Here is a 26,341-nt window from a genome sequence, read left to right as displayed (position 1 = left end):
TATGATTAACTCACTGTCTGCCACTGGTCGCTTGGTCGTTACTTAAAAAAAACAAAAAAAAAAACAACTTGAATTTAACAAACAAAAACATTTTCCAAACATATATGTCTAAATTAACGTAATAAAGAAACAAAATTATATATAACCACTTTTGCCATTAAAAACTAAACTGAACTATTTTAATGGCTACAACAGCAGCTGTGTAATTGGGGAAGAGAGAAAGAGAAAAAAGACACGGGGTCCAGTCGGACTCGGCCAGTAATTCTGATAATCTGTTGGATAAGGGGCGGACTAGGGCATATGTTTGAGGCCCGTGCAGGGTTCTGCTGAGCTTATTTGGTAGCAAACTCAATACTCATATATGCACGATCGCACTTTGGATGTGACTGCGCACCGCCTCTGGAGCGCGCGAGGACCGTATGGCTTAAAAAGACTTGCAAATAAATAATACAATTTTCTGACGATGCAACAATGACCCAATTAGGCAAGTGACTATTCTGTCAACTGTCCCGAAACGCGAGTGAAAGTCTTGTATCGCAGCGTGCAGCGGCTCTTGTAGCGCAGACAAGATGCGCCGATGTGAAGCCGTTTGAAGAAAAAAAGTCGAAGAGAAAAGACGCGTACAGCTGAATCACACACGCTGTTTTCAAATGACTGATTTGATCGGTCTGTGTGGACTGGACTCCGTCTGTAGGTTTGATTATTTACTCATCAAACCTACATGCTATAGGCTATTGAATAAATGTGTGAATATCCATCTTTTTAAAGTCAAAAGCTGCAGGAATGAGCAAAACTATGCGATATAGCCTATGCGAAATCCCGCACCGAAATTCAGGACCTGATTAAACAATTCTATTATACAGAGTTTTGTGAAATAGATTTCAATGACTTTTCCAAAACTTTCTGTTTTTATTTATTTTTCCAAAACTTCCAGGCCTGGAAATTGGTGTTTTAAAATTCCATGACTTTTCCAGGTTTTTAATGACTGTACGAACCCTGTATAACACTGTTCTAGTGGTTTTTGGATATTTTAATAAAAAAATATTACATATTGTGCCTTTAACTGCTCCTATTGAAAGCTTCCAGGCCTGGAAATTGGTGTTTTAAAATTCCATGACTTTTCCAGGTTTTTAATGACTGTACGAACCCTGTATAACACTGTTCTAGTGGTTTTTGGATATTTTAATAAAAAAAGATTACATATTGTGCCTTTAACTGCTCCTATTGAAATAATTAAAATGCAAGTAAACAAGTAACAAGTAAAAAGATGGAATCAAAAAGGCTTTAAGAAAAATAGAGCTAACGTCTCACCCCTTGCACCCAGGGATGCTTCAGGACCTGTGCAGCACTCAGCCGTAGAGTGGCATCTCGCACCAGCAGCCGCGAGATCAGATCTTTGGCATCGGTTGAGATCTGAGCCCAGACTCCATCCCCAAATTCATATTTCCCCTCCTGAATCCTCTCAAACAGGTTGTTCTGAACAGGAGTGGACAACACTTTTAAGTTGTCTATGTGGATGACATGAATTCTCTACATTTTTGATTTAGCGTGTGCCTTACCTGGCAGGCACGACATGTCTCTCCTCTTTCCCAGCCACAGTTGGTGCCGCAGTGGCCAGTGAAGGGAGGACTCCCGCTGAGCAGGATGTAGAGAATTACTCCAAGGCTCCAGAGGTCACAGCGCTTATCATAGAACGAAGCCTCATCCGTAAAGACCTCGACCACCTCAGGAGCCATGTACTCAGCTGAGCCACACTAGAGGACAAAACACATCCCTCAAAACATGCTGCTCTAACACATTTACAGTTCTATGTGAGAATGTGATTACCGGTGTGGTGAGCTCAGGGGTAGTTATTGGGGTACAGGCACTGTTCAGCTTCACTCCACTCCCGAGGTCAAAATCACAGATCTTCACAGGAGAAACCTAAATAAATGCAAAATACTCCTTACAATTAAGACTGGCTAGATCTTAAACATACAAACACTACTGTTCAAAAGGTTGGGTTCAGTTAGAAATGAATACTTTTATTCAAACACTGTAGTTTGTTTGTGTCGAGAAGTTGCTGTGTCCTATGCTGTGAAAGTAAATTCGTTTTATTTTCACTTCCATAAGATGAGGCTGGAAAAAATCAGTGGTTAAAATTCACAGCAGTACAACCCCAATCTTTTTTGCGTTCCCGTCATTTTCCTGTCGACTGCTTCTCTAATCTCGGGGAGTTTAGTACATCATTAGTACATCATGGTCATGAATTAGTTGTGGGAACGAGTTCTTAATTCTATTACTATACATTCCTTCCTGCATGTCATGTATGGAGCTCTGTAGTTTTCAACATTGATAATAATCAGAGATGTTTTTTGAGCATCAAACTGAGCATATCAGAATGATTTCTGAAGGATCATGTGACAACTGAAGACTGGAGTAATGAACATTCAGCTTTGACATCAACGAATAACATTATAGAATAACAAGAGTTACAACAATTACATTTTAAAACATAGTAGTAGGGCTGCCCTTGACTAAAGATTTTTCTAGTTGACTAGTCGTCGTTCATTTTTAGCAATTAGTCGACTTATCGCACTTTAATATTAATAAACCATATCATTCATAATAATGAGCCTTTAATTGCCTATAGCATATCAGCACTCAAGCACACACATAACACTTGCCACAGCACACCGGCAGAAGTAATGATTATGAATGCGTCAGGGGGAAAAAACAGCAAGAAGACTGCCTTAACATTATAATAATTCATTGATAAACTAGTTTTCTGTAGTTTTGGCTGCACTGATAAAGTCGCTGACACTGACTCGTCTTCTCCACAGTGGACGTGCATGTTTCATACGGATTACATAATCTGAAAATATTTGTTTTCCATTTGAATTTGGTTCATTTAAAAGTAGACATTTTGCTTAGATATATCTTTCATGTCTGTGTGGCAAGCACAGACTTTCAGTTAATTTTTCAATTTCAAGTTCAATCTGACCAAGATGGCACAAAGCGCACCATTTGCTTTCATTATTTTACAAAAGCACAACGTTTTGCTGATATTGTGAGTGCACACAAATAAATGTAAACCTTTTACAAATTTGAAAGATGTATTACTCTGTATGAGCAAAAATTACTAATAAATGACACTACTTAAATTATTTTAAGTAGTGATCGACCGATATTGATTTTTTTTTTAATAACCGATACCAATTATTTGCATGTTTATGTGCCCGATAACCGATATGCAGAACCAATATTTATTTACTGCGGAGATAATAAATAATTAATTTCCATAGAGTTGTATTTATTTAGATGTGTATTAGCGAAATAATGGTTATATAGTAAATGTTAATACAATTTAGGGTGTTTTAAACAAGTGAATCTTGTTAAAAGTTACATACTGTGGCCGTGCTGGAGCATTTCTTGAGCATCAACCCGGTGAGTGAACAGCAAAATGCAGACGCCTTCACAAGACTAATGATGAGCATAGACAACAGAGAGAGAATTAAATTCAGCGCTTTTATTTCCAACATGCGCTCATTCATGGCTGTATATTATTTAACTCAGGCAAAGTTACGTCTTTATTGGGACAGGACTTGACGGATTTTCTTACGTGACTCAGTGAGTTCGTCTTTATTTCTTAGAGACAAGCTGCATAAACTAGCTACATTTCAGGCATTTATGTAACACATCTATTATGTGCATTAATGGCTGTTATGAAGTTTACTAATTACAGCAAAGCAAGTACATATGGTTTACCTATGCACGCTGTTGTTGTTGTCTCGTCTCCCCTCAGACGCCATGCTGCAATGGCGACCCTGTGCGCAATTCTCAAAACACCCACAAGATGGCTGGCGTTTATCCGTGAATCCGATATTACAAAATCGATAATGGTAAAAGGCTTAAATATCGGGACAAATATCGGTAAATCGATATATCGGTCGATCTCTAATTTTAAGTTAAATGCAAATGATCGCACCGGTGACTCCAAGTTAACTGTCATGCAGTGAGTGCGCTGCTATTCAGCTTCCACACTCTGCACAAACACTTGAATAGCACACATTTTTCTAGGTTAACGTTAAAACAGGCAGCCATGTAATGTTGCTGCTACTACTACTACTACTACATGTCTCAGATGATAAGCCACATTTGAGGTCGACGAACGAAACGAACGTTTGGAAGTCCGATGTACTACCACATAGACCAGCTGATAATGATCTGTCCATCACAGACTACGTGACTTTGCCATTTCCTGTGGATTATTTTCTTCACGACTAATAAAATTGATCGACTAAGCCTCTTCTCGTCGACTAACGGTCACCTAGTCGACTATTAGGGGGCAGCCCTACATAGTAGAATAGAAAATAGTTATTTTAAATAATTTCTGATCAAATAAATGCAGCCTTGATGAACATTAAAACAAATCTTACCAATCCCAAACTTTTTATTAGTAATGTATATTAATGTTTGATGTAAAATAATGCATTTTTTGTCCTTGCTGACTAGTCTTTCTTGATTCTCCCAACCTTAATCCTTCTGTAACCAGACAAACTACACAAACTAATACCAAAGTCAAAATGCATGTGTTACCTTATCAGTATATTCACACAGGATATTTTCAGGCTTAAGGTCCCGGTGAGCGATTCCTGTTGGAAATAGTGAGACAAGTCTATGTAAACACACTCGCGCCGAGTCATGGTCAGTGGACCAGTGTACAGTACTTACCTTTGTTGTGCAAAAAGTCCAGTGCATGTGCTATATCCCTGACCACATGACTAGCCTCTCTCTCATCAAAGTATTTTCGATGCTGGATGTGTGTTAAAATGGAACCTGAGAGGGAAAGAGAAACCTATTTAGAAAATAAATACCCAAGAATGAAAATGCAACTGTATTTTACCTCTATACAACTGTACAGTACCTCCACGCAACTTCTCAAATACCAGATAAAAACAGCATTCATCTTCAAAAAACTGAATGAGCTCCAGAATGTTCCTGTAGAGAAACACATAATGTGTGCAGTTATGTATAATACGAACTACAATCAATTACAGTAATTTGTGTGATTGAGTATAATTATATATAAAGTATATAATTAAGTATGATGACTATTGTGGAATAAGATCATACTTATTTCCTTGACACTGGTAAAGCGTCTCCACCTCTCTGAAAACTCTACTGCGACTGTGACCAGCGTTCTTCTCGATTATCTGAGAAATGTAGCCCCACGTTACACACAAAGTCATTTATTATGTTTGTTTGACAAAGCAAAACAATGTGAAACCCTTCAAAGTTTGAAAATACAACTTCCAACCGATCTCTGATGACTTAATCATAAAGACATCAATTACAACCTGCTGGCCGTTTTAGTTTTTTTATTTAGAGTATCATTTCATTAATAATAGTAAAATAATATAAGATAAAATAATCATATTTCCATACTAAAAAAAAAAAAACATTAAAGGGATAATTTGCGGAAAAATTAAAAACCTGCATGACATACAGTATACTTTCTTTTGTGGACCATATTTTGAAGACTGTTGGACTATAGTTAACAAAGCTGTTTTGGTTACCAACATCTTTCATTGTATGAACAAAAAATACTGAGCTGTTTCTCAAATAATCTTCTTTTATGTTAGGGTCATTGTAGCCTAAACATTTATGTGTAATACACTTTATGTTGAATCTATAAAATATCTCTTTCTAAAGCTACTTTTTGTAATGTCTACTGGATCATGTAATTAATTAAGATTAAAAATTTAATTGACTGACAGCCCTAGAAAATAGCTTTTATTGGACCCTCTGATCACACAGCAAAAAAAATTTAAGAAAGAGAAGATGCTCTTAATCAGTATTTGTCTTGTTTTCCAGAGCAAATCTCTAAAATTGTTCAAATAAATAAACATTTACTTGACAAGCAAATATAAGGAGTCATGTTTTCTGTGACATTTATCAAAATTAAGTGAGTTCACGATTAAAAAAAAAAATTAAAAAATCTGGCAATGGGCTCAGGGTACATCTGGAAAAAGGGGGGGTCGTCTTATATTCGGGCCAATACGGTATTTCAAAGGGAAAACAAGTTTTCATTCCCCATTGACAGATATTTGTTTTTGTTTTAAACAAACTCACTTCATTTTGTTCAATTTCTCAGAAATCAAGACTTCTTATCTTCATTCTGCATCTCAAGCAAATGTATCTTGATTTAAGGATATTTGTACTGGAAACCAAGACAAAAAATATACATTTTTTTGCAGTGCATGCAACATTTAATGCCAAGAGTTTATGAAATTAAGACTTTTCTACCTTTTTAAGGCTTTAATTTTGTGGAAGGGAGAATTAAGACTTTATAAAGACTTTTTTAATACCCACAGAAACCCTGTTACTCACATCTCACCTTCACAGCATATTCATTGCCGTTCTGTAAACCCACACAGCCCTGGACTTTAGCATAAGCTCCCTGACCCAGCAGCTCGTCCGTCAGCTTGTACAGATCTGCAACACACACACACACACACACACACTTGTGAAATGTGAATTGACTCACAGCTTACCCAATCAGGAAATGTTGGGAGGATGTGCAATCAAACATTCTGAAAGATCTGATGATGCACGACACAGATTATACAGACTGAAAATGCGGGGTAAACCATAGAACAAGAAGGTGCACATTATGAGGATTAATAAGAGTTTTTGTAATTTTCTAGATGGTTCAGTACCACTAAATTTGCCAGTGAAACTGTCCGTGGCCCGAGTTCTGCGTTTCTTCTTCCGCCGTGTAACCAGGTCTGTGATGGTGATAGGTTGACTGCTCTCCATTCCTTATCCCAAAATAAAAACCACAAAACCACAGATGTTACATCACAGATTCTCAGAAGTACTCTGTGAGAATTCAGTCTTTGAAATGATTGCATGATTTGAAGGGTGTGTTTTCAAACGTTTCATCATGAGCAGCTGTACCTGCGGGGCTGTTGGGGGCGTGAGAGATCAGACCACGGCTCTCCAACTGGCCAGATACCAGAGCACAACTGGTTATCTGAGAGAAAGAGAGAAACATTTACACTCAAAACAATGCTAGTGTTAGTCTCAGAACAGCTGGTTGCTTCGGTTCAAGGCATAATAAAGACTTTTTAAATATCCCTATGTGAAAATGATTGGGGAAAATACTTCCGGAACCAAGGCTGCTGAAAAAAAGAAGAAGCTTATTTGCATTATGTAAAGCATCAAGCATAAAAACAAAAAGCAATTGCAAAGTATGTTTATTTGAGCATTTCCAGTGGGGTGAGCCAGAGCCAGACGGTCATTGACATTCATATGCACAAACACTGATGTGAACTTGTCTGCTTTATATGCTCCTCCATAAAGGTTTAAAGTCTAAATGAGCATTATATTTCCATCATAAAAATTAGTGCAAGACTAAATGATCATATTTTAAGTTAGCACTTCACTGTCAATGTCCTGTAAACATGAACGTTCATAAGAGGAAGAGGAAGTGAGCACTTGTCAGATTTCTCAAACAAGCCTATCATGACTAACTTAACGTGTTTCAAAACTTCTCCCCATATCTTGCATGAAATACCTACACTAGACTGGGCAGAGCTGGTCACCTGAGCGTGACAGCTGGTTTTCTTCAGAGCAGGATATGAATGTCGAGACGTGTCTGGTCAAGCGCTTCTCATCTGAATGCTGAGGGGAAAGTCCGGCACACTCAACACGATATATTACTGTTTTACATGAAGGTGGATTAAATTACGTGGCGTATCGGAAAATAATATCAATCGTAGTATAAGAGATATCGCCATTCGTTAATAAATAATAACGGTTGTTGGGTAATAGGCGGGAATATTGGGTCAGCATTGCAGCGGGCTGGAAAAATTTACATATTTAAAGCAACAGTAGCTGCAAGTTAACACTGACTGAACAGTTCATCCGCACATTCTAACAAATATATTCCAAACCCGTATGGCTTTTTTCTTTCTTTCTTTTTCTCTGTGAGGACAAGCACAAGCGTTCACTGCACAAGTGAATGGAGACTGAGGGTCAGTCCCTCTTTAATGCTCCACGAAGCCCCTGTTTGGACGAATCAATGACAGAATTCTTTTTTTGAGTGAACTGTCCCTTTAAAACAAGAAGACCATGAACTGTAACTGAGTTACGAGGAAAAGCAACAAGTGTAGCCGTGTCAGCAGAGCTGTGATAGAGCTAACCGAAAAGATAATGATTTCTGAATAACTTTAGCGACCTAACGACTCACTGGCGCGAATCGAGCGACCAGTACAGCCACACACGTAAAGCTCAGCGAGCTTAATTTAGTAGAAGCTACTTGAGCTCACGTAAAATGCCAATTACGTATATATAATTTACGCATGTTTAAAAAAAAAAAAAAAAAAGACTCAAACCTGGAAATTGCAGCCGAATGAGTCTAGCTGTGCCGTGATTGCCTCCGCGCTGAACAGCAGCAGTGAGCAGCAGGAGGACAACCAACAGAGAAACACAACAGCACCACCCCAAACGCGCCGACTGCCCTCCTCCTGCTGGACGCTGCGGTGTACTTGAGGATCATGAGTGGGCTCATGAATATTAATTAGGCTACGTGACTGCACGTACGAGGGAAATGACGAGGTCACGTAAGCATGAGCTAATGAATATATTCATATTCTAGACGTTGCTGCTGCCACGAATCATTCATATAGTCGTATTTCGCACTGGAGAACTACCGGCTCACGCACAGACTGGGGCTAAGGAGGAATACGCTCAAATTAAGCGATCAAGACTCCAGCTGACTACCGTGTCCGTAGTGCTGAGTCACTGTAAGAAGAGTTACGCAGTCGGTAGTGTGGCTGTGAGGTGTAGCGAGTGTCGGTGTTGTTATGGTATCATCACTGAGATATTATTATTAATATTTCATTTTGATTCAATATTCTTTCGAATTTTGGATTCATTTTTTATTTTTAAATCAGTTTTTATATGTATTTTAAATTGTAACAAAATGCGTTTGTCATTTTAGTAGCTTTTTATGTCCATTCAGTTTCAGTTTTAGTTATTTTACATTTAATTAAATTAAAATGAGAAATGTTAGCTAAATTAAAACTTCAAGTAAAAATTTCAAGTAAGGATTTTTTTTAATGGTTTTCATTTTAGATTCAGTTTTAGTCATTATACTAATCCTGGAGTTTAATCTGAAATGTTCTGCTGTGAGAGTTTTCCATGTGGAATTCGTTTCCTTTTTAGTGTGTTAATTTAGTAATTAGGTTAGTAATTAGTAAATAGGTTATTTTCTAAGTCTGGCATTATTTTAATGTTGCCATGATCCTGAGAAACCTAAAAATAAAAATAAAAATAGTTAAGGCCTGGAGAATGCATAAATATGATTAGTGTAGAGTGGGGAAAACGCTTCCGTAGCTTTTGGCGCTCTAGCGGTTAATATCTTGCATGAAATACCTACACTAGACTGGGCAGAGCTGGTCACCTGAGCGTGACAGCTGGTTTTCTTCAGAGCAGGATATGAATGTCGAGACGTGTCTGGTCAAGCGCTTCTCATCTGAATGCTGAGGGGAAAGTCCGGCACACTCAACACGATATATTACTGTTTTACATGAAGGTGGATTAAATTACGTGGCGTATCGGAAAATAATATCAATCGTAGTATAAGAGATATCGCCATTCGTTAATAAATAATAACGGTTGTTGGGTAATAGGCGGGAATATTGGGTCAGCATTGCAGCGGGCTGGAAAAATTTACATATTTAAAGCAACAGTAGCTGCAAGTTAACACTGACTGAACAGTTCATCCGCACATTCTAACAAATATATTCCAAACCCGTATGGCTTTTTTCTTTCTTTCTTTTTCTCTGTGAGGACAAGCACAAGCGTTCACTGCACAAGTGAATGGAGACTGAGGGTCAGTCCCTCTTTAATGCTCCACGAAGCCCCTGTTTGGACGAATCAATGACAGAATTCTTTTTTTGAGTGAACTGTCCCTTTAAAACAAGAAGACCATGAACTGTAACTGAGTTACGAGGAAAAGCAACAAGTGTAGCCGTGTCAGCAGAGCTGTGATAGAGCTAACCGAAAAGATAATGATTTCTGAATAACTTTAGCGACCTAACGACTCACTGGCGCGAATCGAGCGACCAGTACAGCCACACACGTAAAGCTCAGCGAGCTTAATTTAGTAGAAGCTACTTGAGCTCACGTAAAATGCCAATTACGTATATATAATTTACGCATGTTTAAAAAAAAAAAAAAAAAAGACTCAAACCTGGAAATTGCAGCCGAATGAGTCTAGCTGTGCCGTGATTGCCTCCGCGCTGAACAGCAGCAGTGAGCAGCAGGAGGACAACCAACAGAGAAACACAACAACACCACCCCAAACGCGCCGACTGCCCTCCTCCTGCTGGACGCTGCGGTGTACTTGAGGATCATGAGTGGGCTCATGAATATTAATTAGGCTACGTGACTGCACGTACGAGGGAAATGACGAGGTCACGTAAGCATGAGCTAATGAATATATTCATATTCTAGACGTTGCTGCTGCCACGAATCATTCATATAGTCGTATTTCGCACTGGAGAACTACCGGCTCACGCACAGACTGGGGCTAAGGAGGAATACGCTCAAATTAAGCGATCAAGACTCCAGCTGACTACCGTGTCCGTAGTGCTGAGTCACTGTAAGAAGAGTTACGCAGTCGGTAGTGTGGCTGTGAGGTGTAGCGAGTGTCGGTGTTGTTATGGTATCATCACTGAGATATTATTATTAATATTTCATTTTGATTCAATATTCTTTCGAATTTTGGATTCATTTTTTATTTTTAAATCAGTTTTTATATGTATTTTAAATTGTAACAAAATGCGTTTGTCATTTTAGTAGCTTTTTATGTCCATTCAGTTTCAGTTTTAGTTATTTTACATTTAATTAAATTAAAATGAGAAATGTTAGCTAAATTAAAACTTCAAGTAAAAATTTCAAGTAAGGATTTTTTTTAATGGTTTTCATTTTAGATTCAGTTTTAGTCATTATACTAATCCTGGAGTTTAATCTGAAATGTTCTGCTGTGAGAGTTTTCCATGTGGAATTCGTTTCCTTTTTAGTGTGTTAATTTAGTAATTAGGTTAGTAATTAGTAAATAGGTTATTTTCTAAGTCTGGCATTATTTTAATGTTGCCATGATCCTGAGAAACCTGGAAATAAAAATAAAAATAAAAATAGTTAAGGCCTGGAGAATGCATAAATATGATTAGTGTAGAGTGGGGAAAACGCTTCCGTAGCTTTTGGCGCTCTAGCGGTTAATAAACAGAACTGAGTGCGTCTAGCGGAAGAACACTGTAGCCGGAGCTACTTCTCTCTGTTTATGTCTACGGCGAATCACGCAGGTACCAGGCTACTCCGCAGCGGTACCTACCCGAACCAGTCTAAATAGTCCGAATATAAACACTTATTATAGGTGTACCGTAGTGATTCAGGACAAGCCAAAAACACGGTTTGGAAAATGGATTCATGGTGTACTCGCTTATTATATACATTTTGTACATTTTGAACACAAAAAAGTTACGCAGCATAAAGCTGCAGCTTTAAGGACTGTGTCATTTTTTTCATTGAAACAAAAGTTAAATGTGTCTAGAATAGTTATCATGGTTTTAGTGACAATGATATAAAATTACAAACCAAGTATGAAAAATCTTTTTAACAAAAATTAAATTTGTAACAAGGAGGCCTAGTGGGACAGGTGGGATAAAAAGCCCCCCAGTCTGACAGAGCAATTTGCTTTATACATTTACAGCAAAATCAGAGTTCAGGAAGTTTTAGCTTAAAATTAAAAAAATAATATAATCAATAATTATGAATTACAAAATTATAATAGCCCATTTGAACAATATTGTTAGCTGATGCTAACTGGCTAGCTAACTAGCTACCTGATGCTAACTTGAGTAATTTTTAAATATAAAGTCCAAATATTTTTATTCAACCACCTAGTTACAATACACTAGATGGAAAAACTAATTTGATGGATTTGATGTTCAGAACAGAGTAACTACAGTAATGGAGCCAGGCCCCCTGGGGGTGTTTTACTCCACAGACTAGGTTTGAAAAATAAATTATGAAAATATAATTATATTTTTCTTAAATAACACGTACTCCCTATCTGCAGGCCTTACTATTCTCATATCATATATAACTGATGTTATGTAGTCCATAGCGACAACAAAAATGTATCTTTTTTTTTAGAGCATTTTCCCAACTCTACCTTATTATTATCATTATTATTATTGTTGTTGTTATTGTTACTATTATAAAGAAAAGTAAGGAATGTTAGAAATTGATGTATCATTGTTATGAGAAACTTATGGTATGGATTTTCAGATCCAATTTCTTAAAAAAAAAAGAGTCTTTACATTTAAAATGTTTGTATTTTAAACGTGCATGCACAAAATACATTGTCACATTGTCAGAACAAAATGTCTGAAATAAGAATAATACTGTTGAGTACTATTCATCATGTATGGAAAAAGTGTCTTACTGCACATGCCCTGATTTAAACAGCCCCCACTGGCACAGACACGGTAGAGCAAGAATGTAACCTCTAAAACTTAGCAGAAGTTGTAGACATGCCATTTCAAGACCTTTCCCTCTGGAACACTTTTTTTTAAGTATCTTTGAAGTCACATGGTGAAATGCTCAAAATGTATGCAATACTAAGCAATCAATGCATCATTTCATAGCAGTGCTGCAGAATTTGAGCTACTGTGCATAATTTCTGTCTCAAGGACATGTGCTGAATTACTGGACCCACAGTTTTTCAGTAATACTGAAGCAAGGATGTATTGCATTTTAGCTCATTTGTGAGTCTCTGATCTCGCCTGATCTTAGACCAGACCTCGAGTACATTGTGCTTTTGGTCTGAATGTTCTCCACATCTTTCAGTGGCAGATCCTCTCTGTCATTTCTTTCTGCGAAGACAGAAAAGACCAAGTTATTATGACAAACACACCACATTTGCATTGTGCTGTCAGCATCTAGTTTTCATAAAACCTGTGATTTTAAAACGTAAGACAGTACCCAGATTTGAAGACTACAGTAAAATTTAACTTCTACTGTTAATAAGATTTTGGTAGGCTACGATTAGATGGATAGCCTAAATGTCCTAATTCATGTTTTTTTTTTTTTTATGGTATATCAAAAAGTGTATATTTTTTAAATGTGATTGTTGGCACATTTGACCAGTTTTTACCATACTTTCAAAACAAAAATTAAAATAGGAAAAATATGCAATATGAAAATAATTGAAGACAAAATGTGTTTTACTGAGAAAAAACAAGATTTGGTTTTTAAAAAGCCTTTTTTCAAAAGGTACATCTGGAAAAAGGGGGGGTCGTCTTATATTCGGGCCAATACGGTATTTCAAAGGGAAAACAAGTTTTCATTCCCCATTGACAGATATTTGTTTTTGTTTTAAACAAACTCACTTCATTTTGTTCAATTTCTCAGAAATCAAGACTTCTTATCTTCATTCTGCATCTCAAGCAAATGTATCTTGATTTAAGGATATTTGTACTGGAAACCAAGACAAAAAATATACATTTTTTTGCAGTGCATGCAACATTTAATGCCAAGAGTTTATGAAATTAAGACTTTTCTACCTTTTTAAGGCTTTAATTTTGTGGAAGGGAGAATTAAGACTTTATAAAGACTTTTTTAATACCCACAGAAACCCTGTTACTCACATCTCACCTTCACAGCATATTCATTGCCGTTCTGTAAACTCACACAGCCCTGGACTTTAGCATAAGCTCCCTGACCCAGCAGCTCGTCCGTCAGCTTGTACAGATCTGCAACACACACACACACACACACACACTTGTGAAATGTGAATTGACTCACAGCTTACCCAATCAGGAAATGTTGGGAGGATGTGCAATCAAACATTCTGAAAGATCTGATGATGCACGACACAGATTATACAGACTGAAAATGCGGGGTAAACCATAGAACAAGAAGGTGCACATTATGAGGATTAATAAGAGTTTTTGTAATTTTCTAGATGGTTCAGTACCACTAAATTTGCCAGTGAAACTGTCCGTGGCCCGAGTTCTGCGTTTCTTCTTCCGCCGTGTAACCAGGTCTGTGATGGTGATAGGTTGACTGCTCTCCATTCCTTATCCCAAAATAAAAACCACAAAACCACAGATGTTACATCACAGATTCTCAGAAGTACTCTGTGAGAATTCAGTCTTTGAAATGATTGCATGATTTGAAGGGTGTGTTTTCAAACGTTTCATCATGAGCAGCTGTACCTGCGGGGCTGTTGGGGGCGTGAGAGATCAGACCACGGCTCTCCAACTGGCCAGATACCAGAGCACAACTGGTTATCTGAGAGAAAGAGAGAAACATTTACACTCAAAACAATGCTAGTGTTAGTCTCAGAACAGCTGGTTGCTTCGGTTCAAGGCATAATAAAGACTTTTTAAATATCCCTATGTGAAAATGATTGGGGAAAATACTTCCGGAACCAAGGCTGCTGAAAAAAAGAAGAAGCTTATTTGCATTATGTAAAGCATCAAGCATAAAAACAAAAAGCAATTGCAAAGTATGTTTATTTGAGCATTTCCAGTGGGGTGAGCCAGAGCCAGACGGTCATTGACATTCATATGCACAAACACTGATGTGAACTTGTCTGCTTTATATGCTCCTCCATAAAGGTTTAAAGTCTAAATGAGCATTATATTTCCATCATAAAAATTAGTGCAAGACTAAATGATCATATTTTAAGTTAGCACTTCACTGTCAATGTCCTGTAAACATGAACGTTCATAAGAGGAAGAGGAAGTGAGCACTTGTCAGATTTCTCAAACAAGCCTATCATGACTAACTTAACGTGTTTCAAAACTTCTCCCCATATCTTGCATGAAATACCTACACTAGACTGGGCAGAGCTGGTCACCTGAGCGTGACAGCTGGTTTTCTTCAGAGCAGGATATGAATGTCGAGACGTGTCTGGTCAAGCGCTTCTCATCTGAATGCTGAGGGGAAAGTCCGGCACACTCAACACGATATATTACTGTTTTACATGAAGGTGGATTAAATTACGTGGCGTATCGGAAAATAATATCAATCGTAGTATAAGAGATATCGCCATTCGTTAATAAATAATAACGGTTGTTGGGTAATAGGCGGGAATATTGGGTCAGCATTGCAGCGGGCTGGAAAAATTTACATATTTAAAGCAACAGTAGCTGCAAGTTAACACTGACTGAACAGTTCATCCGCACATTCTAACAAATATATTCCAAACCCGTATGGCTTTTTTCTTTCTTTCTTTTTCTCTGTGAGGACAAGCACAAGCGTTCACTGCACAAGTGAATGGAGACTGAGGGTCAGTCCCTCTTTAATGCTCCACGAAGCCCCTGTTTGGACGAATCAATGACAGAATTCTTTTTTTGAGTGAACTGTCCCTTTAAAACAAGAAGACCATGAACTGTAACTGAGTTACGAGGAAAAGCAACAAGTGTAGCCGTGTCAGCAGAGCTGTGATAGAGCTAACCGAAAAGATAATGATTTCTGAATAACTTTAGCGACCTAACGACTCACTGGCGCGAATCGAGCGACCAGTACAGCCACACACGTAAAGCTCAGCGAGCTTAATTTAGTAGAAGCTACTTGAGCTCACGTAAAATGCCAATTACGTATATATAATTTACGCATGTTTAAAAAAAAAAAAAAAAAAGACTCAAACCTGGAAATTGCAGCCGAATGAGTCTAGCTGTGCCGTGATTGCCTCCGCGCTGAACAGCAGCAGTGAGCAGCAGGAGGACAACCAACAGAGAAACACAACAACACCACCCCAAACGCGCCGACTGCCCTCCTCCTGCTGGACGCTGCGGTGTACTTGAGGATCATGAGTGGGCTCATGAATATTAATTAGGCTACGTGACTGCACGTACGAGGGAAATGACGAGGTCACGTAAGCATGAGCTAATGAATATATTCATATTCTAGACGTTGCTGCTGCCACGAATCATTCATATAGTCGTATTTCGCACTGGAGAACTACCGGCTCACGCACAGACTGGGGCTAAGGAGGAATACGCTCAAATTAAGCGATCAAGACTCCAGCTGACTACCGTGTCCGTAGTGCTGAGTCACTGTAAGAAGAGTTACGCAGTCGGTAGTGTGGCTGTGAGGTGTAGCGAGTGTCGGTGTTGTTATGGTATCATCACTGAGATATTATTATTAATATTTCATTTTGATTCAATATTCTTTCGAATTTTGGATTCATTTTTTATTTTTAAATCAGTTTTTATATGTATTTTAAATTGTAACAAAATGCGTTTGTCATTTTAGTAGCTTTTTATGTCCATTCAGTTTCAGTTTTAGTTATTTTACATTTAATTCAATTAAAATGAGAAATGTTAGCTAAAATAAAACTTCAAGTAAAAATTTCAAGTAAGGATTTTTTTAAATGGTTTTCATTTTAGATTCAGTTTTAGTCATTATACTAATCCTGGAGTTTAATCTGAAATGTTCTGCTGTGAGAGTTTTCCATGTGGAATTCGTTTCCTTTTTAGTGTGTTAATTTAGTAATTAGGTTAGTAATTAGTAAATAGGTTATTTTCTAAGTCTGGCATTATTTTAATGTTGCCATGATCCTGAGAAACCTGGAAATAAAAATAAAAATAAAAATAGTTAAGGCCTGGAGAATGCATAAATATGATTAGTGTAGAGTGGGGAAAACGCTTCCGTAGCTTTTGGCGCTCTAGCGGTTAATAAACAGAACTGAGTGCGTCTAGCGGAAGAACACTGTAGCCGGAGCTACTTCTCTCTGTTTATGTCTACGGCGAATCACGCAGGTACCAGGCTACTCCGCAGCGGTACCTACCCGAACCAGTCTAAATAGTCCGAATATAAACACTTATTATAGGTGTACCGTAGTGATTCAGGACAAGCCAAAAACACGGTTTGGAAAATGGATTCATGGTGTACTCGCTTATTATATGCATTTTGTACATTTTGAACACAAAAAAGTTACGCAGCATAAAGCTGCAGCTTTAAGGACTGTGTCATTTTTTTCATTGAAACAAAAGTTAAATGTGTCTAGAATAGTTATCATGGTTTTAGTGACAATGATATAAAATTACAAACCAAGTATGAAAAATCTTTTTAACAAAAATTAAATTTGTAACAAGGAGGCCTAGTGGGACAGGTGGGATAAAAAGCCCCCCAGTCTGACAGAGCAATTTGCTTTATACATTTACAGCAAAATCAGAGTTCAGGAAGTTTTAGCTTAAAATTAAAAAATAATATAATCAATAATTATGAATTACAAAATTATAATAGCCCATTTGAACAATATTGTTAGCTGATGCTAACTGGCTAGCTAACTAGCTACCTGATGCTAACTTGAGTAATTTTTAAATATAAAGTCCAAATATTTTTATTCAACCACCTAGTTACAATACACTAGATGGAAAAACTAATTTGATGGATTTGATGTTCAGAACAGAGTAACTACAGTAATGGAGCCAGGCCCCCTGGGGGTGTTTTACTCCACAGACTAGGTTTGAAAAATAAATTATGAAAATATAATTATATTTTTCTTAAATAACACGTACTCCCTATCTGCAGGCCTTACTATTCTCATATCATATATAACTGATGTTATGTAGTCCATAGCGACAACAAAAATGTATCTTTTTTTTTAGAGCATTTTCCCAACTCTACCTTATTATTATCATTATTATTGTTGTTGTTATTGTTACTATTATAAAGAAAAGTAAGGAATGTTAGAAATTGATGTATCATTGTTATGAGAAACTTATGGTATGGATTTTCAGATCCAATTTCTTAAAAAAAAAAGAGTCTTTACATTTAAAATGTTTGTATTTTAAACGTGCATGCACAAAATACATTGTCACATTGTCAGAACAAAATGTCTGAAATAAGAATAATACTGTTGAGTACTATTCATCATGTATGGAAAAAGTGTCTTACTGCACATGCCCTGATTTAAACAGCCCCCACTGGCACAGACACGGTAGAGCAAGAATGTAACCTCTAAAACTTAGCAGAAGTTGTAGACATGCCATTTCAAGACCTTTCCCTCTGGAACACTTTTTTTTAAGTATCTTTGAAGTCACATGGTGAAATGCTCAAAATGTATGCAATACTAAGCAATCAATGCATCATTTCATAGCAGTGCTGCAGAATTTGAGCTACTGTGCATAATTTCTGTCTCAAGGACATGTGCTGAATTACTGGACCCACAGTTTTTCAGTAATACTGAAGCAAGGATGTATTGCATTTTAGCTCATTTGTGAGTCTCTGATCTCGCCTGATCTTAGACCAGACCTCGAGTACATTGTGCTTTTGGTCTGAATGTTCTCCACATCTTTCAGTGGCAGATCCTCTCTGTCATTTCTTTCTGCGAAGACAGAAAAGACCAAGTTATTATGACAAACACACCACATTTGCATTGTGCTGTCAGCATCTAGTTTTCATAAAACCTATTAGCTACAGAGAAGTAAATTCTGCTAATTGCCACTATCATAATTGATTATTTTGTGTCTAATAACAGTTATTATTATAACATTGGCAACACATTGGCAACATACACACTGCAGTTAAATTTGGTTGTCTATTCACCTTTTAGTGCTTAATCCTGTTCTGTTCACACACAGTTCAGTCATTTTTGGGAGTGACAACCAGATGGTGACAACTTCATTTACAAAAATTCTATGCGGTGTGTGCAGAAACGAACGGGACAACTAGTTGTTAATAACATATTTAAACATATATCACAGTTATCTTTTTTTGTATGTGCGGTGCAAGAAATCTTGCAAAAAAAAGAAAAGAAAGAAAGAAAAAAAGACAAATAAAGAAAAGCCCATAATAAACTCAAATCCAAACACAGTATTTTAGAAATAAGCCACATGGCAAAATATAGCGACCTGCACCTGCCTACTTTATTAACTCCATATATTGGATCGCTTAATGAGCCGAGCCTAAACACCAATCTCAAAGAAGCCCAGACGCTTGATAAACATTGCTTATAATAAGTGGACATGGCAACCCTTCAAGAGCACGCTCTATGAAGTAGCATTCCAAACATAAACAAAACACAACGGCTGTTGTGGTTTAGTTAAAATCACAGAAAATAATGATTCTTTGGTTGCTGTAATATTACTTTGGTCAAAAAAAATATGCCGGAACGTTGCTATGGTTACCATGGTGCCAATCATCAGTTTTGAGAGTGAGTTCTGTTCCGTACACATGAAATGATAATTTAGGGGATTCACTACAATATGACACAGGCCATGTACACACTTTGTACAACCTGGGAGTGACTGTCGTTATATACAGTCGTTGTGTTTTATTTATGTTTTGAAGGTTATTTTGCAGAGCTTGCTCTTGAAGGGTTGCCATGTCCACTTATTATAAGCAGTGCTTATAAGCATCTTAGGGCTTGTTGTTTAGGCTCGGCTCATAAAGCGATCCATTTTTTGGAGTTAATAAAGTAGGCAGGTGCAGATATTTTGGTTTGTGGCTTTTTTCTATTTATAACGCCTCTTCCCACTTTAATAGCGATATCTGGCAACACTGAGTCAAGATGTAGCCTACTTCACTGTGATTTCCTGCACCACAATATGTTATGTGTTAACTATTTGTTCAGTTCAGTTCCGTACAAACTGTGTAGAATCTCTGTAAATGTGGTCGTCACTACCTGAATTTTTTTGGAGTCAATTCAGTTGTAGAATGCGGTTGTCACTGCTGTAAATTACTGAACTGTGTTTACTGAACAGGATTAAGCGCTAAAAGGTATCACTGAGAAACTATTTTTTTTATTTTACTTTTAGTTTTAGTTAGTGCCTCATGTTAAACTGACAACCGAATGTCGCTGCAGTGTGTACGTGGCCACAGTAATGAAAGCACAGCTCTCTCTCACCAGCGGCTCCAACTCCGAATGGTCGATGAGACTGAACTCAGAGATGAAGTAGTAGTAGTGTTTGTAGCAGGTGTTGATGTGAGCCTCAGCTCCGATACTACAGATCATGTCAAAGTGATGGATGTACACGTGTACAAACACCCGAAACAAGCGGCTCAGTATCTTTTTGCACACCTGCTGAAAGTTCTTAGGAAAAGGGACTCCTAAAAACAGAAGAATACCAGTGTCACACTTCTATCACATTGAATTCAAGATGCTATATGATTTTCTTCTATGAGAAAAATCAAATGCTATTTAAGGAGAAAAAGCCTACCGAGTATGTCTCAAGGGTTTTCGGCCTGTAGCTCAGACTGTGGAATTATGAATTGTTGGCAGTGCTTATAAGTATAGCTTCTGTAACTCTATCCAGTAATATTTTTTTTCAGACAAAAGTATGTCTGGTGTTCCCGGCCCCAGAAATTATACAGCAATTCCTGAGAAACTTAACTGGACCATTTCTCAACCCAGTTATCCATTAATATTTCTACAACTAACTGTTTTTGTCTTATTTCCATTCATTTGTATACCTATGCTCATTTATTAATATGCTATACATTTCATAGCAATTAACTGAAACAGCTTAGCGGTCAATAACAAATAGGTGTGTCCACGACAAAGAAAAGGTCAAACACAGATATACTGTTAGAATGCTAAATTAAATCAGGGTTTGATTGTACAGTTGAATAGATGCTCTGAAAAAAATGTATCTCATTTCAGCAAGTTATAAAAACGGTGAACCTAAAATGTATATATATATATTTTTTTTCTTCCCCTTATTAATTCATAAATTATTAAAATAACTAAAATTAGCACCTTAAAAAAACTAAAGTTAAAAACTTAAAAAAGTAAATAAAAAAATGATTTGTTACTTGAAATAAAATAAATGTTTACTGAAGTAATATATATATATATTTATAAATATATATTTCAGCTAGTTGCATATTTTAATTTACTTTAACATGAGGCACTAAAATAACTAATACTAAAATGAAAATAATAAAAACTAATATATATATATATATAAATAAATAACAAAAACTGCTAAAAATGACAAAACCACACAACAAAATGACTAAAACTTTAACTAAAATGAAAATGAAAATGGAAAATATAAAAATAGAATCTGATTCAAAATAAATTTAGTGATATTAAAATAGAACTGCTTTTTTCTGTAAGTCTGCAAATTTACCGTTTTATTTTTGCATGTTGTTTGCACTTCATGACTTAAAGGCTTTTCAAATATTAATAAGCAACGAAGCAGTTAAAATATTTTGTTCCCAAGAAATAATAATAAAAGATAATGCCAAACTACTTAATAGTTTTCTTTTCAAGAATTTGATTTTTAATAAAGCATGTTTCTATATTATGATATCAAGACTGTTGTACCTCCCTGACATATTTTTAACTTTGGCCTCTAAAAAAATATCAAAATATTAATTTGGAAATTAACAAAAGATAAATGAGCAGACTGCACTTGTAGCCCTATCACAGATATCATAATTGCATTGTTAAAATGTCTGGAAAACAGATTTGACGTCACGCACCTACTCGTGTAGGAAAGATGTCCTCATTGTTGATGAGGGACTCGATCCAGTTCATCAGGAGGTTCATGTATATAAGAGCAGGCAGTTTGGTGGGCCTCTTGTACTGATCCCCATCCTGCCACCTGTATTCATAACGTGGCCCTCCAGACATGATGGGACAGCTCTTCTCAGTGCAGAACTCGCTCACGGTCCCGTAGATGAGGTTGATTCGATTGAAGAAATCCACCACATGCACAGCTATCCAGTCATTAATGTTCTCCCCGTCTGGCAGCTGCACCACTTTCCTCAGGTCCAGGCCTGATTTCAGAGACGCCTGGGCTCTTTTGTACAGCTCAAAGCGTTGGGTTCCAGGTTCAAATCGCTTTCGAGGCCGGAATGTTTTGTCTTTGCTGAAGACCTGACCCAAGCACAGAGCCATTGCTGAACTGAGCAGGGTGACGGAGTCGTCAGATCCAGTCAGGATCTGGATGGTTGTGATTCTTCACTCTTATGATTCCCTGGGCCCTTTCTAGAGAGCAGGAAAAAAAAATAAAAAATAATATATATATATATATATATATATATATATATATATTTATTTATAGACTGTATACAAGGAGTCTGACAGCAGCCAGTGCTCCACACAGAGATCTGATCTCACCATCATCCAGTCTATCTGGAATGACATGAAGAAACAGAACAAACTGAGACAGACTCAATCCAGAAGAACTGTGGAAACATCTCCAAGATGCTTGAAGAAATCTACCTGCAAAGCTACCTGAAAAACTTTTCACAGCACTGTAGCTTTGCAGGAAGGTTTCTTGAAGCATCTGTTGCCACATTTCTTCAGGATTTAGTCTCTGTGTGGAGCACTGGCTGCTGTCAGACTCCTTGTGCAAACAAAAATCTCACTGGAGTATTACAATTAATGGCAAAATTAAAGTTTGGAAATGTAAACTGATATTTCTGACACACTACAGCAAAAGATAGAACTTTTTGTGGGTGAACATACTAATGGCCTAAGACTTTTGCACTGTACTGTATATGTGGTTTAAATGTTTCAACAAAAATATTGTGAAATATTATTACACGTTACAAGAATTGGTTTCTGTTTTCATATATTTTGAAATGTAATTTAATCCTGTGATGCAAAGCTGAATTTTCAGCATCATTACTCCAGTCTTTAGTGTCACATGATCCTTCAGAAATCATTCTGATATGCTGATTTCAAGAAAGATTTTCTCAAGAAACATTTCTTATTATTATAAATGATGAAAACACAGTTGTACGGAGTAATATTCTATAGAAACTATTATTTATTTATTGATAAATAGAACCGCATTTGCTTGAACTAGAGTTTTTTTTACATTCTGAAAGTCTTTACTGTCACTTTTGATCAAATTAATGCATCCTTGCTGAAAAAAAAAAAAAATTCTTAAAAAAAACAACAACTGACCCCAAACTTTTGATTGGTAGTTTAAAGGAACACTCCACTATTTTTGAAAATAGGCTCATTTTCCAACTCCCCTAGAGTTAAGCAGTTGAGTTTCTAAAAGTGCTACCGCCAGACACAGAGATCGGCTGAATGGATTAGAAAACGGTAAAACTCAGCTGTTTAACTCTATTATTATTATTATTATTACATTTTTATTGAACATCACAGTTACATTGGACAAACCATATGCACTTGCTTAAGTGTTTTAGTACACATGCTAATTTTCAACACCAGTCCATGGGAGGCTTTTCAGAAAGCTAATTTTTTTTTTTTAATTAATAAAAATAAAATAAAACCAATAACAATACTAATAATAATAAATAATAATAACAATGTTAACAATAAAAGTAATAATAACAATACTAATAAAGAAAAAGGGAAAAATAAATAATATACCATAAAATTACAAAAAAAGGAGCAATACATTCAAAATTATTTACATACATAAGCTATAAAGCAAAGACAACATAATCAGACAATATCTCAATAATAATTTGGTATGAAGAAATATTCATGTGAGCACTGTTGTTTGGTTTTTAACCATTGTTTAAGTCCTCTGTTAACAGCATTACCATTGGTCTCTAGTTTTAAATTAGTAGGTAAAGCATTCCAGAGTTTTGGCCCCTTTGCCGAGAAAGCAGATTGGCCAAAAGAGGTCTTATACTTTGGAACAAGACAGTCACCACTAATAGTGGCTCGTGTGCCCTATGAGAGTTTTGACGCCTACTGACCAATTCAGAAAACAGTGGTGAAACATTAAACAATTTGAGATCATTAAAATCAACGAAACTATCGAAGCTAAGAAGGTTATGCTTTCTTAAAACATATGTAGGTGACTTTGTTTCTTCAGTAGAACACATATGATGATTTTTAAGTCCAACCGTTGGAGTCTATCAGTCGTATAATGCATGGGAATGGTAACAAAATCTATGAGAGTAAAAAAGACATGCACAGACAAATCCAAATTAAACCTTGCGGCTCGTGACGACACATTGATGTCCTAAGACACGAAACGATCGGTTCCTGGCACAAACCGATCGTTTCGTATCCTAAGACACGAAACGATCGGTTTGTGCCAGAAACCGAACAGTATTTATATAATTTTTACCTCTAATACACCACTATGTCCAACTGTCTTTGAGCGTGCGCACGGCATCCGGTGCGTGAGGTGTGTACGCGCTCTGGCGTAGTTTACGTTAATGGATGTGTTGATATCCAGCCGAAGAGCAATCAACCATAACTTCAGGCGAGCAGGCTCAGAAGTTGGGAATATGTGGAAAGTCACCACTCCCGAATGAGTTCGCGCGAGAGAACGTAATCTTTTAGTTTTAAGTCGGTTTGAACAATCCGGATAAGCGCAAGTAAGTACCATTTTGATTAGCCGTCGTACCTACAATGCCTGTGCACTGTGTAAACAATGAGTGACGTATACACACGAGAGATCACTTCCAGCGCTTGCGTAAACTACGCCAGAGCGTGTACACATCTCACGCACCGGATGCCGTACGCACGCCCAAAGACAGTTGGACATAGTGGTGTATTAGAGGTAAAAAATTATATAAATATTGTTCGGTTTCTGGCACAAATCGATCGTTTCGTGTGTTAGGACATCAATGTGTCGTCACGAGCCGCAGGGTTTAATTTGGATTTGTCTGTGCATGTTTTTTTTACTCTCATAGATTTTGTTACCATTGCCATGCATTATACGACTGATAGACTGCAACGGTTGGACTTAAAAATCATCAAATGTGTTCTACTGAAGAAACAAAGTCACCTACATCTTGGATGCCCTGGGGGTAAGAAGACAAACAGCACATTTTCATTTTTGGGTGAACTATGCCTTTAAGTACACTCCATAAACAGACCACCACTTATTCATTTCTTCCTCTCTATGCATTTAGTTTCCCTTTGAGTTGTTTTATTCACATCACCGTTTTCATAACTTCTCGTGTTTGTTCAAAGTGGCTGAAATAAGATGCATTTCTTTGTGGATTTCAGAGAGTCTGTTCAAACCCTGCCTCTCTGTTTTCATTTAACGTTCTGCCAGTGTATCTGTGTTTGAGTCCATCCTTTCTCTGTCTCTTTCATAAGTCTTGCTTTTCTTTCCCTTTCTGTTTCTCTCTCCTTCCATAAATGTATTCACACACAAAAAAACAACAACTACCAGTTTGTTAAATCATGAATTTCTCTTACCTCATAGCTCATGTTGAGATATTTTGCAGGAGGTCTGAATCTGACACTTGTTGCTGTAACTGATCATGTATTTTCGATCCGAAAAGGCATTTTAAAAGCCTACATTTCCATAATGGTTTTTATATGCAAAATAGAGTATTTACAATATTTTATATATGTTACAATCATTGTTTCTAACCAAACTGTTAAATATCCAGTAGCTCTGTAGACTTTATAATAAACACAAAAGTCTCAGTTTCGAGGCTGGCTTTAACTCAATTCATTCAATATGTGTGGAAGCAAAGGACAGAGGAGTTATTTGTCCACCTCTACAACAAACACTGACGTGTCTGAGCACGCTTTTTCACACGAGCTCTGACATTACTGCTTTAACACTGAGCATGAAAACAAAAGTGGCATCTTATCAATGAAAACAGATGAAAGAAAAGTAAAACTGTAGACTTTAAAGTACCTGGCTTTGGTCCCGCTGTAGACACTTGGAATGTTGTGGGAAACCTGGAAAGATGTCCTCGCTCTCCTGTTCTGTCTCGTGAGGATCCTTTCTGGCTCTCATCAGTCAGTCTTTACCCTCCAAAACTCACGTAGGAATAGGGCATAGAGTGAAAAAACAAGCTGAAAAGTGGCTTTTGGCTTCTCTTCCTGTGTATTATGTCATATCCTGATTTTGTCTGGCAGGCCCCGTTGTCTGTTTTTGTGTGCCTGTGTGTGCTCAGGGGCAGTATGAAGTTAAAAGGAAGGATTTGATTGGTGGTGGGAGGAGCAGTAGTGAGTCTGTGAAGTCCAGTCCCACATCAAGCCACATCCTTTGCCATGCCCAGCTCCCCCCAAACTCCATTGTGAATGGAAACTTCAAAACAAGAGGACCGTATCCCAGCCTGTCCATTACTATACAAACGTCACACTTTCCTGTTTCTCAGACCATCTAAATCTAGTTGAATAACATTTTTTCTAACTTTTAAAAAAATCATTATAATTAAATGTATAAAAAATGGTATGTAATATTAATATTTGTAAATGTAATATTTTCTTAAATATATACAAATGATTTAAATAAGGATAATTTTTAAATTAATGTAAGTTAAAAAATTTTTTGTTATATTATATTTATTCATAATGTTTTTAAAAAATGGTCTACAACTGTAGAATACATTGTGATTTTTTTCAACCAAA

The 26,341-nt window shown here is 36.9% G+C and overlaps 2 protein-coding genes across 3 annotated transcripts in view; both read right to left on the bottom strand.

Moving 5' to 3' along the window:
* LOC107602795 (MAP kinase-interacting serine/threonine-protein kinase 1-like) overlaps positions 1 to 18,353 on the bottom strand; it is a 20,271-nt gene extending 1,918 nt beyond the window's left edge. The window contains exons 1-11 of one of the 2 annotated variants that reach the window (XM_016295377.1): positions 18,328 to 18,353; positions 14,277 to 14,352; positions 14,036 to 14,137; positions 13,714 to 13,811; positions 5,116 to 5,195; positions 4,907 to 4,980; positions 4,714 to 4,818; positions 4,579 to 4,634; positions 1,828 to 1,923; positions 1,560 to 1,754; positions 1,312 to 1,476 (exon numbers count right to left, since the gene is read on the bottom strand). In XM_016295377.1, the coding sequence (XP_016150863.1) occupies positions 1,312 to 1,476; positions 1,560 to 1,754; positions 1,828 to 1,923; positions 4,579 to 4,634; positions 4,714 to 4,818; positions 4,907 to 4,980; positions 5,116 to 5,195; positions 13,714 to 13,811; positions 14,036 to 14,135 (969 nt within the window). In that variant the 5' untranslated portion in view covers positions 14,136 to 14,137; positions 14,277 to 14,352; positions 18,328 to 18,353. Of the gene's footprint in view, positions 1 to 1,311; positions 1,477 to 1,559; positions 1,755 to 1,827; positions 1,924 to 4,578; positions 4,635 to 4,713; positions 4,819 to 4,906; positions 4,981 to 5,115; positions 5,196 to 13,713; positions 13,812 to 14,035; positions 14,138 to 14,276; positions 14,353 to 15,715; positions 15,860 to 18,327 lie in introns of those variants that run through there. The other variant, XM_016295376.1, reaches the window with a different exon arrangement.
* A 1,642-nt stretch (positions 18,354 to 19,995) lies between these two features.
* LOC107602796 (MOB kinase activator 3C-like) lies at positions 19,996 to 26,079 on the bottom strand. The gene is made up of 3 exons (XM_016295378.1): positions 25,623 to 26,079; positions 21,509 to 22,012; positions 19,996 to 20,124 (listed from the first exon to the last, which is right to left on the bottom strand). The coding sequence occupies exons 2-3, from the start codon at positions 21,920 to 21,922 to the stop codon at positions 20,077 to 20,079; spliced, it is 462 nt and encodes a 153-aa protein (XP_016150864.1). The 5' UTR covers positions 21,923 to 22,012; positions 25,623 to 26,079; the 3' UTR covers positions 19,996 to 20,076.
* Positions 26,080 to 26,341: the final 262 nt, after the last annotated feature.

This window comes from Sinocyclocheilus grahami, unplaced genomic scaffold (genome assembly GCF_001515645.1).
Source record: "Sinocyclocheilus grahami isolate Dianchi unplaced genomic scaffold, SAMN03320097.WGS_v1.1 scaffold335.1, whole genome shotgun sequence".
Classification (NCBI taxonomy): domain Eukaryota; kingdom Metazoa; phylum Chordata; class Actinopteri; order Cypriniformes; family Cyprinidae; genus Sinocyclocheilus; species Sinocyclocheilus grahami.
This window is presented reverse-complemented; position numbering and strand designations above follow the sequence as displayed.

Excerpts from the sequence above, each read along its gene's own strand:
- LOC107602796 (XM_016295378.1), bottom strand. The coding sequence starts at position 21,922 with ATGGCTCTGTGCTTGGGTCAGGTCTTCAGCAAAGACAAAACATTCCGG. Across the intron at positions 20,125-21,508 it reads AGGACATCTTTCCTACACGA|GAGTCCCTTTTCCTAAGAAC; the intron begins GTAGGTGCGTGA and ends TTCTGTTTTTAG.